This window comes from Salmo salar, chromosome 16 (genome assembly GCF_965601325.2).
Source record: "Salmo salar chromosome 16, fSalSal1, whole genome shotgun sequence".
Classification (NCBI taxonomy): Eukaryota; Metazoa; Chordata; class Actinopteri; order Salmoniformes; family Salmonidae; genus Salmo; species Salmo salar.
Window position 1 is genome coordinate 48290560 of NC_138306.1, and position 14057 is coordinate 48304616.

General features: G+C 44.9%; 1 protein-coding gene across 1 annotated transcript in view; it reads left to right on the top strand.

Moving 5' to 3' along the window:
- Nucleotides 1-10961: 10961 nt before the first annotated feature.
- Nucleotides 10962-14057, top strand: part of LOC106574043 (multiple PDZ domain protein) — a 136010-nt gene continuing 132914 nt past the window's right edge. Inside the window, exon 1 of the mRNA XM_082962396.1 lies at nt 10962-12083. Within this exon, the coding sequence (XP_082818522.1) occupies nt 10962-12083 (1122 nt within the window). The remainder of the gene's footprint in view (nt 12084-14057) is intronic.

The following is a 14057-nucleotide window of genomic DNA, read 5'->3' on the forward strand; positions in this document are numbered from 1 at the left end:
GTACGGAGAAAAAAATTATGAAATGTATGCATTCACTACTGTAAGTCGCTCTGGATAAGATCGTCTGCTAAAATGTAAAAATGTAAACGTAAATCTAGTCTACAGGTGGAGGGATCCCATACCCTACCCTGTCTGTACCTTCAAGGGAACTGTCCTATCTTTCAAATGATGACAGACCCTTTTTTACCGCTCAGTTTTTTTACCTTGCTGTCAGGCCCTAGTGTCAATTCCAGAGCAGACACCCCAGATGTGTTCAGACAGATTGGGGATAAGAGGAGAGAGAAAATAGCATGGCTTTCTGTGGCCAACAGGGAATGGGAGGGAGGGGAGGAATGGGTGGGGGGAAGGGGAAGGGGAGGGAGGGAGGGAGGGAGGGAGGGAGGGAGGGAGGGAGGGAGGGAGGGAGGGAGGGAGGGAGGGAGGGAGGGAGGGAGGGAGGGAAGGGAAGGGGAGGGGAGGGAAGCTTAAATGAATACTTGTCCTCAAACTCTGAATGTCAAATATTTTTTCTCCCCATCCTACTTGAATTATCCATCACTTCATCTCTATATATACATTTTCCCTCCCTCTCTGCTGTTCAACTTCTCCCCTTCTTCTCTCTCTCCCTCCTTTCTTTTGCTCTCCCACTCCCACTCTGTCAAGAGTCTGGTATGTCCTCAATCAGTCATTATTAAAGACACTGCATCTCAGCGCTAAAGGCGTCACTACAGACACCCTGGTTTGAATCCAGGCTGTATCACAACCGGCCGTGATTGGGAGTCCCATAGGGCGGTGCACAATTGGCCCAGCGTTGTCCGGTTTAGGCCGTCATTGTAAATAAGAATTTTGTTCTTAACTGATTTGCCTACTTAAATTGAGGTTAAATTAAAAAAATGTAAAATCCTCCTGAGCCTGCGTCACACATAGACAGACATGCACATTCCCTGTCCCAATCATCTGAGGACCTAGCCGTCTGACGCAAACAAGGCAGCAAGAGGAGATACTGTTGTTGACGAGACCGGAACCATGGGAGCATGGGGTGGCTTAATGTGAGATAGCACTGACAACCACAAGCAACATTCATAGAGGCTATCTTGTTAGTGAATGAGACCACCAGATTGAAATTGTTCCGAGTTAATTTACTGTTGTTTTTTTTGCTAGTGCTCTTTCCTATAATAGGTTTGCTCATGTCAAATTGGCAGTTGAATGCGTTTAGTCTTACTGAAACAGGGGAAGAGATGGGCCTGTGTGTGTACGTGTGTGTCTGTCTGTTAGTCATCACTCTCTGATGTCTCCTCATGTTTAAACCATGCAGAGCCTTGTGCTGTGTGTGTGTGTGTGTCTGTCTGTCTCTTTCTCACTCCCATTGCTCTCTCTCTCTCTCTCTCTCTCTCTCTCTCTCTCTCTCTCTCTCTCTCTCTCTCTCTCTCTCTCTCTCTCTCTCTCTCTCTCTCTCTCTCTCTCTCTCTCTCTCTCTCTCTCTCTCTCTCTCTCTCTCTGTCTGTCTGTCTGTCTGTCTGTCTGTCTGTCTGTCTGTCTGTCTGTCTGTCTGTCTGTCTGTCTGTCTGTCTGTCTGTCTGTCTGTCTGTCTGTCTGTCTGTCTGTCTGTCTGTCTGTCTGTCTGTCTGTCTGTCTGTCTGTCTGTCTGTCTCTGTCTGTCTGTCTGTCGTTTTTTTCTCTCTCTCTCTCGGTACACCTTTTATAGTGGCATGAAATAGCCTTGATCAACTCTCAGAGAATGACTATTTCCTCTACACTGCATTCCTCTCTTCTTTGATTTCATCTGCACTGGTCTCCTCCGTCCTTCAGCCTTTTGTTGTGCCCCGTCTGGCGTACTGTTGGTTCCTTGACTGAGGAAACATACAGGGAATGTGCATGTGTGTGTCTATTTATGTACAGTGCATTCGGAAAGTATTCAGAACCCTTGACTTTTTCCACATTTTGTTACGTTACGTCCTTATTCTAAAATTGATAAAATCGTTTTTTTTTCTCATCAATCTACAAACAATACCCCATAATGACAAAGAAAAAACTGGTTTGTATAATTATTTGCAAATGAATTAAAAAAAAACAACTGAAATATCACATTTACCTAAGTATTCAAAACCTTTACTCACTACTTTGTTGAAGCACCTTTGGCAGTGATTACAGCCTCGAGCCTTCTTGGGTATGATGCTACAAGCTTGGCACACCTGTATTTGGGGATTTGGGGAGTTTTTCCCATTCTTCTCTGCAGATCCTCTCAAGCTCTGTCAGGTTGCACGGGGAGTGTCACTGCACAGCTATTTTCAGGTCTCTTCGATCAAGTTCAAGTCCGGGCTCTGGCTGGGCCACTCAAGGACATTCAGAGACTTGTCCCGAAGCAACTCTTGCTTTATCTTGGCTGTGTGCTTAGGGTCGTTATCCTGTTGGAAGGTGAACCTTCGCCCCAGTCTGAGGTCCTGAGCACTCTGCAGCAGGTTTTCATCAAGGATCTCTCTGTACTTTGTTCCGTTCATCTTTCCCTAGATCTTGACTAGTCTCCCAGTCCGTGCTGCTGAAAAACATCCCCACAGCATGATGCTGCCACCCCCATGCTTCACTGTAGGGATGGCGCCAGGTTTCCTCCAGACTTGAGGCATTCAGGCCAAAGAGTCCAATCTTGGTTTCATCAGACCAGAGAATCTTGTTTCTAATGGTCTGGAGTCCTTTAGATGCCTTTTGGCAAACTCCAAGCGGGCTGTCATGTGCCTTTTACTTAGGAGTGGCTTCCATCTGGCAACTCTACCATAAAGGCCTGATTAGTGGAGTGCTGCAGAGATGGTTGTCCTGGAAGGTTCTCCCATCTCCACAGAGGAACTCTGGAGCTCTGTCAGAGTGACCATCGGGTTCTTGGTCACCTGCCTGACCAAGGCCCTTCTCCCCCGATTGCTCAGTTTGGCCGGGCGGCCAGCTCTAGGAAGGGTCTTGGTGGTTCCAAATTTCTTACTTTTAAGAATAAATGGAGGCCACTGTGTTCTTGGGGACCGTCAATGCTGCATAATTTTTTTTGTACCCTTCCCCAGATCTGTGCCTCGACACAATCTGTCTCGGAGCTCTATGGACAATTCCTTCGACCTCATGGCTTGGTTTTGGCTCTGACATGCGATGTCAACTGTGGGACCTTATATAGACAGGTGTGTGCCTTTCCAAATCATCAATACATTTGCCAAAATTTCGAAAAACCTGTTTTCGCTTTGTCATTATGGGGTATTGTGTGTAGATTTATATGAAAAAAATATAATGTAATCCATTTTAGAATAAGGCTGTAACGTATCAAAATGTGGAAAAAGTCAAGGGGTCTGAATACTTTCCGAATGCACTGTTTGTGTGTGGGAAGCAGGCTTAGGCCAAGGCTTTGATGCCTTTGCAATTCTCATCTCCCAAGGTGAAAATTAACAAGCCTCTATATAAAGGGCTGCTTATCCGCTCAAAGGTTCAACTGCTTCTTAATTTGTAGCTTCCCAAGCTTTGTATGCTTTTTAGAAGTCTAGGATGGAGACTGTAACATTTCTCCCATTTTATTTTATACATTTTATTCATTTTCTCATTCTCTTTGGATTTCGAGTGGCATTCACAGAATTTTGAGTGAATTATTATTTTTTTCCCACCCAGGAAAGTCTTCTGAAAATCTTATTGAGGATTGTTTGGATGCTCAGCAGCCATTCTTTAGCCTTTTAGCTAATGTGTTTAGCTGACTATTTCATAAGATGACACCACGCTACATGATTTTCCCAAAAAAAGTTAATTGGATGTACCAGATTTTTCTATAAATTTCATACAAAGTTTGTAACATTGTTGCACGATTATTGTTCTTTTAAAATGTCATCCAGGGCTGTATGACAGCTCTTGTCTCTTGCTATGTCTGGATCAAATATCAAAGTATGTTTGACATTTCAATTGCACATTTCTTGAAATACCTGACTGCTCTGAAATATTTCAAGGTAACATCCTCTTATCTGGTGTCTTTGAACTTTTGAACTTTCAATTTTCAACAGGTCTTGTATTATGAACCATAATGTTACTATGGGGTTTCAAGAAATCCTTACAGCTTTGTAAGTTTCAAGTTTCAAAGTTTATTTGCCACGTGCACAGGACACAGGTGTAAAACAGTACAGTGAAATTCTTACCTTAACAACTCTTTTCCAATAATAATAATAATAATAATAATAATAATAATAATATAGATATAGATATAGATATTAATAGAAATAATAAAATGTAAAAAACACAAGAATTAAGATGTGAAATTACCCAGAATTGAAATATATTTTAAAGGGCTTACCGAGTGGCGCAGTGGTCTAAGGCATCGCCGTGCTTGAGGCCTCACTACAGATCACGAAATTGGGGAGAAAAATGGGGTAAAATACATAAAAACATATTTTAAATTGAAAGGGGCTTGGATCAGAAAACCACTGTCTGGTGTGACCAACTTTCCTGGTAAAATGAAAATAAAATACAAGACCACCATTTGCCTCATGCAGCACGACACATCTACTTCACATACAGTTGATCAGGCTGTTAATTGTGACCTGTGGAATGTTGTCCCACTCCTCTTCAATGGCTGTTTGAAGTTGCTGGATATTGGCGGGACCTGAAACATGCTGTCTTACACGTTGATCCAGAGCATCCCAAACATGCTCAGTGGGTGACATGTCTGGTGAATATGCAGTCCATGGAAGAACTGGGATATTTTCAGTTTCCTGGAATTGTGTACAGACATGGGGCCATGCATTATCATGCTGAAATCATGAGGTGATGGCGGTGGATGAATGGCACGATAATGGGCCTCAGGATCTCATCATGGTATCTCTGTGCATTCAAATTTCCATCAATAAAATGCAATTGTGTTCGTTGTCTGTAGCTTATATGGGTGGGGTTAGCCCATAACCCCACCCATGTTGACATCATCAAACCGCTCGCCTACCGGTCGCCGGTTGGACGTACTGCAAAATTCTCTAAAACGGTAGAGAAGTGGTAGAGAAATGAACATTCGATTCTCTGTAACAGCTCTGTTGGACATTCTTGCAGTCAGCATGCCAATTGCACACAACCTCAAAACTTGAGACATATGTGGCATTGTGTTGTGTGGCAAAACTGTGCATTTGAGAGTGACCTTTTATTTTCCCCAGCACAAGGTGCATCTGTGTAATGACCATACTGTTTAATCAGCTTCTTGATATGCCACACCTGTCAGGTGGATGGATTACCTTGACAAAGGATACATTTGTGCACAGCATTTTTGTTCAGTAGTGTTGCTGTTGCTAATGCTCTGAAAGGCCCAGTGCAGTCAAAAAATGCATATTTCCACACTATGAGGTTAGAATAATACTGTGAAATTGTGAAAATGATGATGCACTTTTAGAGTAAGAACTGTTTGAAAAGGTTGCCTGAAATTTCAGCCTGGTCGTTGGAATGAAGGTTTGGCCAGCCTGCTGAAATCACCAGGCGGTAAAGAAGTTAATAGATCAATGAGAAAGAGAGTTCTACATCTCTCTTCCAATAACTGCTAGTTTGGAGTTTTCTCCAGTACAGAGCCCTGTATAGAATAAATGTCCGTATGGCTGATGATGTTTGTTTATTACCAAATTATTACCACGCTATTCTCAATGTCAGAGGCTATTTATGCTAGTTTGCTTGTATTAAGTCAACATTTAGATTTGAACTATTTTAACCTTTACAAGTCATTGCTATATATTCTATTTACGTTGTCCTTGTCCTTGAAAAGGCTGTTTATTTCTCCTGGGGAGATTATGCTTTGATATTGAGTTATATTTATCCTGGAGAGATGATGACTAGTCCTACTATGTATGCAGGCCAGAGACAAAGTAAAGGAGTTTTCAAGCAGCCCGTCGTTCTGTGGATGGGTATTCTGCATCACTGTTCCACTCAATGACTGGCTAATTGAAGTGCAGAGACGACGAAGCAGCGATCACTAAGTTCCTGAAATGACTTGACCTAGTAATATTTTCTGAAAGGGGTTTGTTTCTACGAGTTGTGGAGGACAGTTTAGGAAAACACAAACAAACATTAATTTGGGGCTATTTCGACTCTTTCTGCGTGTGTTTTGATAAACATTTTCTTATTTTTTTTGTATTTTACCCCCTTTTTCTCTCCAATTTCGTGATATCCAATTACGGTCTTGTCTCAACGCTGCAACTCCCCAACGTGCTCGGGAGAGGCAAAGGTCGAGTAATGCGTCCTCCGAAACATGACCTGGCAAACCACGCTTCTTAACACCCACCCACTTAACCCGGAAGCCAGCCGCACCAATGTGCCGGAGGAAAAAACGCTCAACTGATGACCGCAGTCAGCCTGCAGGCGTCCGGCCCGCCACAAGGAGTCACTAGAGTACAATGAGCCAAGTAAAGCCCCTCGACCAAACCCTCCCCTAACCCGGACGACGCTGGGCCAATTGTGCCCCGCCCTATGGGACTCCTGGTCACTGCCAGTTGTGACACAGCATGGTATCAAACCCGGGTGCTGTGCCTTAGACCGCTGCGCCACTCGGGAGGCCGATTCAACAGTTTCTTGATTGAAAGCGGGATGATATGCTGTCTGTGTGTGTGTGTGTGTGCGTGCGTGCGTGCGTGCGTGTGTGTGCATGCGTGTGTGTGTACAGGTGTTTAAGATGCTGCTGCAGACAGTGTTTGTAAACTGGTAATTGAAATTGTACTGATATCAGATGATGGAGAAATAAATGTGTTTTGATATATGAGTCGTTGGGAGGGTCAGATGATGTTTGAGTCGTTGGGAGGGTCAGATGACGTTTGAGTCGTTGGGAGGGTCAGATGACGTTTGAGTCGTTGGGAGGGTCAGATGACGTTTGAGTCGTTGGGAGGGTCAGATGACGTTTCAGTCGTGGGAGGGTCAGATGACGTATGAGTCGTTGGGAGGGTCAGATGACGTTTGCGTCGTTGGGAGGGTCAGATGACGTTTGAGTCGTTGGGAGGGTCAGATGACGTTTGAGTCGTTGGGAGGGTCAGATGACGTTTGAGTCGTTGGGAGGGTCAGATGACGTTTGAGTCGTTGGGAGGGTCAGATGACGTTTGAGTCGTTGGGAGGGTCAGATGACGTATGAGTCGTTGGGAGGGTCAGATGATGTATGAGTCGTTGGGAGGGTCAGATGATGTATGAGTCGTTGGGAGGGTCAGATGATGTTTGAGTCGTTGGGAGGGTCAGATGATGTTTGAGTCGTTGGGAGGGTCAGATGATGTTTGAGTCGTTGGGAGGGTCAGATGATGTGTTTGATGTATGAGTCATTGAGACGGTTGTTTAGTATATTTCTTCTCCTTTACAGTCAGTCAACTGTTGATGTCTGTCTGTTTGACAGTGAAGGAGCGGCGTAACGTTGGATTTGTGACACCAATTTGTCAGACAGGTGCTATGAGGAGAATAGCAATATCTCTGTGTGTGTGTTCCAGTGGGCGGACTGGGCTGCCAAATCGTGAAGTGACTCAATAAGCCATTATAATGTGCTAAACAGATGGTAATGAAACGTTTGCTCTCGCACCCCACAGCTAGCACACAACCCACACCAGTCCCTCTACTCTTGATTAATGAACCGTGTCTGTTAAATGGTGCCCACATACGCTCACAGCTCCTGCTCTGCCAGCTAGAGCAGTGGTGCAGATCAGCCTCAATCACCACCAGTTTGTCGTGTCATTCCCCCCTCCCTCCCCTCAACCCCCATTGTCTCTACTGCAGCGATAGCTCCCTCCTCTCTGCCTCTCACTTTCTCTCACACAAACACACACATAAACTCTTATACACATGCAAGCTTGCACACACTAGAAACTCACATTTTATAAAGGGATGGATCAATGATTACAGCCTCACACAGGCACACAGACTGACGCACACCAAATCCAATCAGCCCTACCACATGCTTGAGAGGTAGAGACAAGTTGCGAGGGCAAGATAGAGTAAAATATAATGATTCTCTATGGAGCAAGTGGGATAGATAAGACTAGTTGTCTCTTCTATGGTTTCTCATAGTGTGGAGGGGGAGAGAGAGGGGTAGAGGGATGCTGAGGCATGTAAGTGTGGTGCACTCAGCACAGGAGCTGGATGGCAAGCAGTCGCTCTCCTCTCTCTCTCCTCCTCCCTTCTCTCTCCTCTCTACGTGTGTTCTCTGTAGATTCTCACCATATTTCAGTATGCCTGCTCAGCCTTGCTCAAGGCAGCGCTGCCAACCAACACCACGAGGTTGACAACGGACAAACACACATACAAACACACACACTGGCGCATGGGAATGTTAAGCTCAGGATTGCTGGGAGAGTGAAGCATGGACCATGCTGCCAGGTCAGTATCTTTAATAAGCTTGTTTAGCTTTCTAGTCTGGGCAGGCAGGGAATCAGAAGGTGTGTGTGTGGTTGTGTGTCTCAGAGTGTGTGTGTTACTGTTCTTGCCAGTCTCATGTGAAGACATCCCTTTATTTTTATATGTGGGTTTCTAGTTTGTGTGTGTGTGTGTGTCCTCAGTGTGCTCTAAGGGGAGTTTTTGACGGCCGCTGTGCAGTAACACAGGGGGACGAGGGACTTAAGAGCGAGGGGCCAGTGGGTTGACGTGTGTGTAGACTGCAATATGGAGACATTGAGCCCACTTTGTCGCTAATACAACCACTCAGAAAATAGCCAAGAGTCACCCACACCAATGTAGAGTCTGTCTGTCCACTTCAGACTGCTCTGATGAGACGTTGGCAGCCTTTCATCTCTGTCCCTCTCTCTCTCTCTCATCTGTTTTACTCTCCTTTTATGTCCATCTCTTTTTTTCTCTCATTTGATCTCTTCCCTCGCTCTCCCTCTATTCCTCCCCCTTTCTCTCCCTCTCGCTCCCCATTTCTTCCTCCCTCCCTCTCTCTCTATCCGCAACTCCTCTCCCTGTGCAAGGACCATTCTGTAGAAACAGGTGTTGAGGAGTGGAGGAACACTCTCAGATAAACAGTTCTCCTTACTGTGGTGTTTCACCTCAGCTAAATCAGGCAATTATCTCTCTCACACATACAGTACACACACACACAATCTTCTGGAGGATGTGTGTGTGTGGTAGAGATCATTTAGTCTTTCAAGGTAATCCTTGTCTAATATATATATATATTTTTATATTCTTAATTTTTTATGGGGTAGATCAGCTTTAATATTGCAGATAGACTGTGGCTTCTATCAATGTAATTGTCTACATCATTTCCAATCCCCCATTTATTTGTAATATATTTTCCTATTATCCCTGTCTAAAATGAATTCTAACCAATGAGGGTCAAAGCAGAGGCAACCACTTGTGAATTGTTCCAATTACATCCCAAGTGAATGCAATGACATGGAAGTTCTCTCGATCAGTGTTTTAAAAGGAGACGGTAGATGTCTGATTCTGATAGGAGAAACAGTCTAGCTTTGTGTTTATGTGGGACAATGTATATGTGTGCATGGCAGCTTCTTTGTTTGTGTGCTCCACCCTTGTGTGTGTGTCTGTGTACTGTACGTGCCAGCTTATCTGTGTGTGTGTGTGTGTGTGTGTGTGTGTACGTGCCAGCTTATCTGTGTGTGTGTGTGTATGTGTACGTGCCAGCTTATCTGTGTGTGTGTGTGTGTGTGTGTGTGTGTGTGTGTGTGTGTGTGTGTGTACGTGCCAGCTTATCTGTGTGTGTGTGTGTGTCTTTGTACAATTCGTGCCAGCTTATCTGTGTGTGTATGTGTACGTGCCAGCTTATCTGTGTGTGTATGTGTACGTGCCAGTTTATCTGTGTGTGTATGTGTACGTGCCAGCTTATCTGTGTGTGTGTGTGTACGTGCCAGCTTATCTGTGTGTGTGTGTGTGTCTTTGTACAATTCGTGCCAGCTTATCTGTGTGTGTATGTGTACGTGCCAGCTTATCTGTGTGTGTATGTGTACGTGCCAGTTTATCTGTGTGTGTATGTGTACGTGCCAGCTTATCTGTGTGTGTGTGTGTACGTGCCAGCTTATCTGTGTGTGTGTGTGTACGTGCCAGCTTATCTGTGTGTGTATGTGTACGTGCCAGCTTATCTGTGTGTGTGTGTACGTGCCAACTTATCTGTGTGTGTGTATGTGTACGTGCCAGCTTATCTGTGTGTGTGTGTGTGTACGTGCCAGCTTATCTGTGTGTGCCTGCCTCTCTCGCTCTGTGTTTGTCTGCCCCTCCCCCTGTCGTTGCGTCCCCTACACCTGTGTGCCCTGGTGAATGTAAATCAGTACTCTCATGGGAGGGTTTATGTGGTATATGATGATAGCATTGTGCTGCTGCTCACTGGTCTCGGTGGACTTGGCTTCCCCATGTTGGCGCTGCACCACCACTCATTCATCTTAGAGGGAGCATGGACACACACACACACACATTCATCGTCTTGGAGGAAGCATGGACACATGCACAAACACACACGCATACACACACACACACAGAGAGACACTCACACGCACATATTCATCTTGGATGAAGCCAATTAGCTCAGTTGGTTGGGTGTGTGGTGCCTAGTTGGAACAAAATCCTGCAGTACCTGCAGCTCTTCAGGAACAGGGTTTGCCTACCCCTGCTGTAGATGGTAGATAGGCCAGGCCATGTGCTTTATTCATATAGCAGTGTGTCTATGATAGGCCACAGAGGACTACCATCCATCTGAACTGTCTTCCTCTCTCTGCCTCTCCATGTCTCCCTGTTAGATAAGCAGAATGATTACTGTATTCAGAGGTGTCTGGGAATGACTTCAGATGATTCCTGCTAATTGTCACGCAAAATCCCTGGATAAACTGTCTATTTGTGCTTTATCAGAGAGCTTCATTTACTTTCACCATGCGTAGCCCTCTCTTAACTCAAACATCAGTTCCTAGAAAGCAGCAGTGATGCTTTAGGGAAAGCTCTGAATAAAAAGTAGCATTTAATCGTCTCTGTTGGAGCTGGATGGTACTGGATGGAGCTACAATGGAGGACAGTGAGGACCACACCGCAGCATGCTACTCTGCTTCTTAAGAATTAAACTACCTGGTTCACCGGCTGAAAAGGGGATACCGGCTGAAAAGGTGATACCGGCTGAAAAGGTGATACAGGCTGAAAAGGGGATACCGGCTGAAAAGGGGATACCGGCTGAAAAGGTGATACCGGCTGAAAAGGGGATACCGGCTGAAAAGGGGATACCGGCTGAAAAGGTGATACCGGCTGAAAAGGTGATACCGGCTGAAAAGGTGATACAGGCTGAAAATGTGATACCGGCTGAAAATGTGATACCGGCTGAAAAGGTGATACAGGCTGAAAAGGGGATACCGGCTGAAAAGGTGATACCGGCTGAAAAGGTGATACCGGCTGAAAAGGTGATACCGGCTGAAAATGTGATACCGGCTGAAAAGGTGATACAGGCTGAAAAGGTGATACCGGCTGAAAAGGTGATACCGGCTGAAAAGGTGATACAGGCTGAAAATGTGATACCGGCTGAAAAGGTGATACAGGCTGAAAAGGTGATACCGGCTGAAAAGGTGATACCGGCTGAAAAGGTGATACAGGCTGAAAATGTGATACAGGCTGAAAATGTGATACTGGCTGAAAAGGGGATACCGGCTGAAAATGTGATACAGGCTGAAAAGGGGATACAGGCTGAAAAGGGGATACCGGCTGAAAAGGTGATACCGGCTGAAAAGGTGATACAGGCTGAAAAGGTGATACTGGCTGAAAAGGGGATACCGGCTGAAAAGGGGATACAGGCTGAAAAGGGGATACCGGCTGAAAAGGGGATACCGGCTGAAAAGGGGATACCGGCTGAAAAGGGGATACCGGCTGAAAAGGTGATACAGGCTGAAAAGGGGATACCGGCTGAAAAGGGGATACCGGCTGAAAAGGGGATACCGGCTGAAAAGGTGATACCGGCTGAAAAGGGGATACAGGCTGAAAAGGGGATACCGGCTGAAAAGGGGATACCGGCTGAAAAGGTGATACCGGCTGAAAAGGTGATACAGGCTGAAAAGGGGATACCGGCTGAAAAGGGGATACCGGCTGAAAAGGGGATACCGGCTGAAAAGGTGATACCGGCTGAAAAGGTGATACAGGCTGAAAAGGTGATACAGGCTGAAAAGGTGATACAGGCAAGATCAGTGTGCGGGTTTTCCTTTTCTCTAAAGATATCATCAAATTATTCCCACGCACCTGCAACACTCAGACTCCGATGTGAACAATATCAAAAGTAAAGAAAAAAGGAACACGTAATTCAAAAGAGACTAATAAAGATTTCCACAATGTACTGTGAGGAATCTACACAGTGAACTCTATTCCCCACATAGAGAGGAGAGACTTTATGGGCAGAAACATTTCTGCTACTTAATAACGGGCTGTAGCCATGCAGAGTTGGCTGTCATGTTTTAATGAGCTTTCATAGTGAGATGTGCTCCGTTTCCTCCTGCATTAATATGATGCTACGCTAATATAGCATACAGGGCTACATCCCGCTCCAGGTAGCCTATTCCTAATTAGACACCCTGCTAGCTATCATAATAATGTAGCATTAGCCAGCATGGTTTCTGAATGGGAATTTATTTTAGGGGATAGAAGCTTTGTAGTCAACAGTTGGAACTGGTGTGTGTGTGTTTGGAGAGACACACTGTAGGAGAGGACATATCCACTCTGTGTGTATGTGTGTTGAGGTGTTGAGCAATGTTTGAGTGTTCATCCACTTCCGCCAACACCAAATGTAATATTTATTGTCTAGGGGAAACAAGTGTTTGTGTGCGTGTGTGTGTCGATCTGGTGTTGTGGGTGTTTTAAGTGTTTGTTTGCATGCATGTCCAGCTAATCAGATTATCCTTATAACTCGACAAGATCCAATTCCACTGACAAATGCTGAGTTATCACAAACTACAACTGTGAGTCTGTCCTGATTTAGCAGCCCCCATGTCTCCATGCGCAACACAAAATGGATTCTCACCTTCCCTTAACATCAAATGCAATCACTCCCCCCAGTAGAATGGCTGTGTTGCCTGGACTGATAGACAGGCTTTTCCTAGTGTACATCCCAAATGGCACCCTATTCCCTATACAGTGGACTTCTGACCAGAGCTCAGGATTTGGGATGCAGACCTAGCCAATAATCAACAGGCTTGTGTTTATTTGAAGAGAGATATGCTAATATTAGTCTGATACGGACAGTTTGTGCATCCTGCTTGTTGTTAAGCCCCGCTGGGTTAGTAGTCGAAGAAGCCTTTCCCAACTTTAATGATCTTTTGTAGGGATTGTCTTTTGTTGTTAGTTGTTTTACCTTTATTTAACTAAGCAAGTCAGTTAAGAACAAATTCTTATTTACAATGACGCCCTACCCCGGCCAAACCCTAAACCGGACGACGCTGGGCCAATTGTGCGCCACCCTATGGGACTCCCAATCACAGCCGGTTGTGATACAGCCTGGAATCGAACCAGGGTCTGTAATGACGCCTCTAGCACTGAGATGCAGTGCCTTAGACCGCTGCGCCATTCGGGAGTTATCACTGGACTGGAATTAAAACAAGGCGCCAGTTTAATTCTACTAAATTATACAAATGGCCCTATAGACCGATAAGCATGACCGGTCAAATCTATTTCCCGCAGGTAACCTATTAACGGTTAACATCCCTAACTGACACCACAACACACTTTCACACTCACCACGTACGCTGCTGTTACAGCTCAGTCAGCTCAGCTCAATCCTGTTGCCAAGTCACTTTACCCCTACCCAAATGTACATAGCAACCTTAATTACCTCGTACCCCTGCACATTAACTCGGTACTGGTATTCCCTGTATGTAGCCATGTTATTACATGGTACTCCCTGTATGTAGCCATGTTATTATCTGGTACTCTCTGTATATAGCCATGTTATTATCTGCTACACTCTGTATATAGCCATGTTATTACCTGGTACTCTCTGTATATAGCCATGTTATTATCTGGTACTCTCTGTATATAGCCATGTTATTATCTGGTACTCTCTGTATATAGCCATGTTATTATCTGCTACACTCTGTATATAGCCATGTTATTACCTGGTACTCTCTGTATATAGCCATGTTATTATCTGGTACTCTCTGTAT